Raw genomic sequence first — 7,500 nt, forward strand, 5'->3', positions numbered from 1 at the left:
TCTAAAGTTTTGTAATCAATGAAACAACAGATGAAAAAAGAGAATGTATTGTGTGCTCTACAGCATTATACTAAAATGATTAAATGACACTGAAAAAAGGGAAGGAATGGTCTGAATCTAGTTACCTTTAAGCATATGTCCGAACATGAGTAGGTTACAGGGTGTGGAATGAAATTTGAAAAAAAAAGAAGGAAAAAAAAGTGAGATCAGTTTTAATTCTTTTGTTTTAAATGCATAATACATAAGCCTAAAAAACTATTTAGTGTCATCATATAAATTAATCATCAGTACTTATACTCATCATCAACAGTATTACACTGAAAATGCTGAAAATAAGAGCAATTTTCATTAGGGAATTCCATAAGGCATTAATTCAACCTACAACAAAGAGGCGAGCTAAATATAACATGCAGGAAAGTGTATGGCAGACTGACAACAGACTCGTTAATACTTCCCTCCTCCTCACATCTTTCAATAACTAATAAGGCAGAATCGCTCATTCTGTTGTCTTTTATCCTAAATCAGAGAATAAACAATTTCTAATCGATATAATTCCCTCCAAATAAAGATCTGGGCTAATCTCTGTTATCATTGGGAATCCAACAAGTTAAATGCCTACCAGAAACTACTCTAATAGTATCCTTTATCAACAATCTTATTATAGGCTGCAAATCCCCCAACAGCAGCAAATAAAAAAAGCAAAAAAACTTCCTACCTCTTTCTTTACACAAATAAACAAAATATCTCTCTATTCTTCTGCTCAACACGGTGAATTAAATATTAAAACTTTCATGCATCTAATTACTGAACCCTGACAACCCAATTCTAAAACAGCTCCTTTTTTTCATTTCGACAATTTTCTTACATGTAAAAATACACTGAAAAGCCATATCACCCCTTATTGGCTATTGTTAGAATTTCTACAAGAGAGTGATCCATCAAACCATCTCAAAATAACTCATCTATCATTGCTATTCTTTTTCTATACTCAGTACCTGTCAGAAAAAAAAAACTAATTATGCAAGACCTAAAACTATAAATTATATATATAAATTTTATATATATACATATATATATATATATATATATATATATACATATATATATATATATATATATATAAATATGCTACAAAAGGCATTTTGCCTTATCATTACAAATTTTGAAAGCTAAGATTCACATTTCAGAAAGGATGTTACATGTGATTTGGTCAAAATCTGGTTAAAGGATCCATTTTTTGACATCACACACTCACCATCTTTTCGGCTACTGTCATCGGCTGGGCTATCCCCCCTGTTCTGGGGGGTCCGCTGTCGTGGGTTACCATTGGTACCACTTGTGCTTCTGGTGTTAGTTGCCATTGCATGTTTTCCTCTCCTTTTATTTTTCTTATCCGCCATCAGTGGTTAATAAGGAAATAAGAGGGGGTGTAATTTTTGCTGATTCAATTATGCGTGGAGACTCAAATTGGGATGCATTACATAAGATATAACTATTCTAGTTTCTTTTCACATTAATAAAGGCCTTATAAAAAAATAAAAATAATAATAATAAATAACAAACAAAGAAATAAACAAAACCCGATTTTTAATACAACGTGAAATACATTGTCAATGATATCTAAATTTTAGTTGTTCAATTGAAAAGTACGCTCCTAAACTGATTTTCTTTAAAGCAGGGCCTATGTTTTTCCAGTCAAATATTAACATCTATTGTACGCTATATGCTTGTTACAAATATTAAAATGTTAAGTCCAATTTGATGCACTTAAATGTAGTCTATTCAAATTACTAAAACAGTGACATATTCCCTTCACATGTTCTTGTCAATTTTTGGGGGACTTATACTTTGTCTTCGTCCTCTTTTTTATCTCATTGGATCTATTCTTTGCCTCAGACCTTTTTATTATTCATCTAAATAGACCTATTCTTCCTCTAAGTAGACCTATTTTTCATCTCAGGAGACCTATCCTTTACCTCATTAGACCCTTTCTTTATCTTAGGAAACCTATCCTCTTTTCTCAATACTTATTCTTTATCTCAATACAGCTTTTCTCCACCTCAGTAGACCCATTCTCTATCTCAGTAGACTTACTGTCTATTTCTGTACACCTATTCTGCCTCAGTAGACCTATCCATTATTTCAGTACACCCATTCTTTATATCAGTACATTTCTGTAGACCAATTCTCTATTTTAGTAGACCTTTTTTGTATTTCTGTAGCCCAATGCTGTCTCGGTAGACCCATTCATTATTTCTGTATTCTTATTCTTTATATCAGTAGAGCTAATCTATTTCTGTAGAGCTATTCTTTATATCAGTAGATCTATTCCCTATTTCATTAGACCCATTCTTTATATCAGTGGACCTATATTTCATATATGTAGACCTATTCTTTGTATCAGTAGACTTATTCTTTATTTCTGTAGAGCTATTCTTTATGTCAGTAGAACCATTCTCCATCTCAGTACACTTATCCTCTATTTCTGTCAACCTATTATGTCTATTCATTATTTCAGTACACCTATTATTTACATCAGTAGACCTATTCTCTATTTCTGTATATCTATTTTCTATCTCAGCATACCTATTCTCCATCTTAGTATACCTATTCTCTATTTTTGTAGACCTAATCTCTATCCAACTAGCCCTATTCTCTATTTCTGTAGACATATTCTATTTCCCTGTAGGCCTATTCTCTATTTCTGTAAACCTATTCTATATCTCAATACAGCAATTCTCTTCTTTATCAAGTTTCTATTATGTAAGAAATAAAGGAGAAGGCAGAGGAGTCTCTTAATCACAGGAAGCCGTTTACTTTTTTCTTCTTTTCGTATCAGAATGATTTTTCACAGATATACAAAAAAGAAAACGATGAATGGATCTAAAAACTAATATGAATTTACTCAAATCCCCCTTGCTATAATTTTCACACAACCTCTTCTTGTTTTTTCTATTCCTCATGAAAACCCCTCCATCCTCCGAAAATAATAACAAAATATAACGTTTACTAAAGTAAATAATAAATAATAAATAAAAATATAAGCAATAAATGAACAGAAAACATCAAAAGTCCTGTACACACCTTATGTGCAACTTATCATTACCCATGTGCAACTTATCATTACTCATCAATGGAGATGTAGTAACAATAATACAGTCTTCAATCTTATGCTACAACTTTTATTCTAAGTTTCAAATGTTTAGAACTAGTTAGTCTCATTCAATTAACCCACTGCTGACAGGAATGGCATGGATGTATATGCCAAGTCCACTATGATTTTGCTTCATCAATCCATATGATCTGGATATGGTGACCCTCATGTCATGTAAAAATTTGGCTTGAGGGGTGGGTGATGTGAACATGCCTTCATGGGAAAATTTGACTCAAGGCTAGGCAAACTTGCCATTGTGAGCATTTCAGCTGAAGGCTGAGGTGACAGGAAAGACTCACCACACGAGAACAAAATTCTTAGAGGATGATTAAACTCATTTGGCATTTAGGAAGGGTTTTTTGCATCATTTCCATTGAACATTTAGAAAGGGCGTTTGCATTATTTCCATTGAATGAGTGTGGAATGTACTATCCATGAGACATGACTGGAATAATGTTAGCTCCAAAGAGGCCACTATTTCCATGCTCAGGATCATATTCCTGGCCGTTATAACTTTCAGCAAAGGTTGTCTTAGAGAAAACTTTCATATTTAAAAAATCTTACTTTTTGATATCATTCTTGCACTGAGTTATAGATTACTTAGATATATAATATGGAGTATGTGCAAGAACAGTCTATTACCATATGGTAAAACAAATTAAATAACTAATATGGACATATTTTCAAAGCACGTGTGCAGAAAAAGAGGAAATAGTATTGCAAAGTTGAGGCATAAGTCTTGTCACTGCACATGAGTGTTTGAGTGTGCCTGGCCTACAAGCCGTGCACCTGTCGGAATGGCCAATCAAGTAAACCTAATGTCCATATTTTGGGCCGTGTGATGGCAGTGAAACATCCAGATCCATTGGGTTAATGATGGTGGGATGGCAAAAATACAAGCCATCCCCAATGTGTCTTTAGTATATTAAATTTTCTTTACTCATAAATGTCTCCACAGATGTCTCTACCTGTCTTACCTGTTTACTATTCTTCTTTTCTATAATACCCTTTTCTTCTTTTAATACTAATTTATTAATAACATTATAATAACAATAAATCTTATCCATATAAAAAGCATTAGGAAAAACAATCTTTAACTGAAAACTCCAGGTGAGGTCATGTAGACCTTAGTGGTTGAGTACTTGTGGGGCCATCTATGTGTATTGGCAGTTCTCAAAGTAAAACTACAGTGGCAGCAATAGGTTAAAACAATACAAATATACAAAGACACGGAAAAAAGTAACATGGCGACGTATTCTTGAAGTAATGGTATTTCTACATATAACACTATCTGGTTAATGGTTAATCTTTATGGTATGGATGCACTAAGTTAGGGCAAATTGAATATATTTCTGTAGCCGACAAAGAGATGCAGTCGTCAGTACAAGAAATAATTTTCAGGCACAAATGGTTACGCCACAAATCATGGTAAAAGATTGCAGAAAGCACTGCTCTCAGCCTAAGTCCACCCGGTTCTCCCGAGTTTTAGCTCTATCTTGCTGTGCATACTGAGGTGAAGACAACGTTTCCCTAGGAGTGTTGGGGGACAAAGCCCCCAATCAACCCTCCCCTCAGGCACGCCCAGTCACGGCAACTTAGAGTGATGATTAAATTTTTTGAAATGGAGTTGGGAACTTAGTCTCTGATGAGTGCATCCATACTGCAAAGAATTACCAAATGAATAAAATGATGGAGAAAGTCAGCAAGAAAGAAAGAAAGAAAGAAAGAAAAAAATGTTGTTTATAATTAGACCCTAAAATTACTGTAGCTTTTCATGTACATAAACAATCAACAGTATCATAAAATAACCCCATTTTGAAATTTCATCACTCTCTTTGGGTCTGAAGGCAATGCAGAAGTACAGGGTTAGATTACATTATCATCACTGAGAAATTTGTAATAACAAATTACATTTTTCATAAACTGAGAAATACAGCTCTCCATCATCCTAAAGTAACATAAAAAGGGTCTAGAGAGACACCACTTGATAGTTGTGTATGTGAGTGTATAGGTCTATGAGTGAGTGTGCAGATGTGTAGTACTATATATCATATATATAATATTTATGCAAATCTTTTCTTTTACTTCTTTTACAAATCATCTAATACATGGCAGTCCTGCAGTCTAATGACCAAAGACTGACCAGTTGATTTAAGGATCATTGTAATGTTGTTATTTACAGGCAAACATGAAGGTGCTGTTTTTTCTGTTTTAAAACATAAACATTTGCTTAAGTAAAAATGACTCAGTCTCAGATTCAGCACGTTGCATCAGTGATAGAACAACTCTCACAATCATTAGACATCTATCACTCACTATATAAGCCATGGTCGCTATGTACACAAACAGAGAAGGAAAGATAGAAAGATATATTGCAAGTAATCCACTGATACAAAACCTGTTAGACAACACAGACCTTATAAGAATATCTTCTATATTTTCCTTGTAATCTTGTTTGCATACTTAATGTACTATAATCTGTCAGGGATGTATGTCATTGTTAGAGTTGGTCAAAATCTGTTAAGCAATCTAGATTCATACCAGATTCATCAGGAATAATACTTAAGCAGTTTTGTTAAATCTTTACCAATTGTTTTCATAATAACTTACATATGTACATCTGCTCTAGTTACTTTTCAGTATCTGACTGTCACATGATTAGAGATAAACAGTACGCTGAATATTTCTCTTTCTGAACATCTATGTTACAAATATATAAGCCAAGCATAATGACTTACATCTTCATTGCCATATTCTGAGCAGACAGGCTACTATGACTTGAAATCCAACCACAAGGATTTATTGTGATGTGGATACCAAATGACTTTCATGATATTGTCACCATGACTTAGAATCTTCATTAATCTCTTGATGATTAATCTCCAATTAAGCAGCCATTCTCTTCCCTAATTGTAGGCATTAGGTTGATGGTCCTTTGGTAGAGCAAGACAGGTACAGAGATCATGGCTACTGCTTAACACTGGCATTGTTGGGTATGTTATTTATAATTCTTTAGAACCTCTTTGCATAACAGGTATGTCATAGATAAAAAGTGCCAAAGTATCTACTGTTCTCTGAATTCCATGTAATATTCATTCTGTGATTTGTGGGTCTGACTTGAAAATTTTAGCTATACAATTACATAAATAAATAAACACACAAGTGTGAGACAAAAAGTACAATAACATTGATATTGATAAATGATAATCCTCCTTGGCCAGCATTCAAACCTCTGCTACTCAGGGTAAGATCTGAATAAGCAGTAGTAATCCATCAGGACCACACGACTAGGCCACTCCAGGTAGAGTGAGAATGAGATAGACCTACTAGACCGCATGACTAGAGTGACAGAGGTATGAGTCCTGGTCAGGGAGCATTGGTATTAGGATGTGCAAAAAACTATTCGTGTATGCGTACATATATTTATATAAACAAACATGTACCAATGTATGCTAGCCTTTGCCAGAAAGCTAGGCAGAGGCCTGTGCATCACCTGTAGTGAACCTATTATAAATCATTACCATTATTTATTCCTAATTCACCTAAAACTGCCACAAACAAAAGTAAAACAAACAGGCTCACAAACAAACCAGTAAACAAAACTTTCTAAACAGAATCAGCAACACATATAAACCAATCATAAAAAAGAATATCAACCAACAAAAATATGTCAACAAAACAACACAAATAACCCCACAAAACGACACAAAACCGGCCTAAATATGTCAGTCATGTCATCAACCCCGGAGAGTCGCCTCACGCCCATCTCTCGATCAGAACTTTATTACTACTTTTTGCAATTACTCTGGCAAGTACAATAGCCTGAAATTCGCCAGGTGATAAACGTCATAAGTGAAAACGTTCTCTATTACATTGTAGAGCCACTTTACAGTAAAAAACAAAGTAAAAATAGCAATGCATCTTACTTTCTTCCATTGAGTTGCGAGAATTCTGACTACTAGTAACGCCAAACACTTAGATTTTCAGGCTTGGATTGTGGTGTTTTCTACATTATCTATATATATTACTAACTATGTTATAGGTTTTACATATAGTGTTGATAAAAGATATATTATTTGCTGTGTTTTACATAAAAATTTATTCCTTTTATGCTTCTTTATTGGCGTCTTAATCTAAAACACTTCTATTCAAGACGGATATAAAATCAGCGTCAACGCAAAAAATCGACAAATATTATGTATTTCGTATCATTGTTATATCATTTGGTATATTTTCTTGAGTATTGTAATTTCTAAAATACATACACTTATTTTTCATTTTCTATTAAAGCAAAAATAATGTTAGAGAATTACACAAATTCTATTCATCTACCATAACAATACATC

At 33.6% G+C, this 7,500-nt stretch overlaps 1 protein-coding gene across 2 annotated transcripts in view; it reads right to left on the reverse strand.

Moving 5' to 3' along the window:
- LOC113827002 (E3 ubiquitin-protein ligase Hakai) overlaps positions 1-7,128 on the reverse strand; it is a 15,836-nt gene extending 8,708 nt beyond the window's left edge. The window contains exon 1 of one of the 2 annotated variants that reach the window (XM_027379903.2): positions 7,081-7,128. In XM_027379903.2, coding sequence (XP_027235704.2) covers positions 7,081-7,090 — 10 coding nt within the window. In that variant the 5' untranslated portion in view covers positions 7,091-7,128. Of the gene's footprint in view, positions 1-1,255; positions 1,416-7,080 lie in introns of those variants that run through there. The other variant, XM_027379901.2, reaches the window with a different exon arrangement.
- Positions 7,129-7,500: the final 372 nt, after the last annotated feature.

This window comes from Penaeus vannamei, unplaced genomic scaffold, assembly GCF_042767895.1.
Source record: "Penaeus vannamei isolate JL-2024 unplaced genomic scaffold, ASM4276789v1 unanchor916, whole genome shotgun sequence".
In the NCBI taxonomy this organism is placed as follows: Eukaryota; Metazoa; Arthropoda; class Malacostraca; order Decapoda; family Penaeidae; genus Penaeus; species Penaeus vannamei.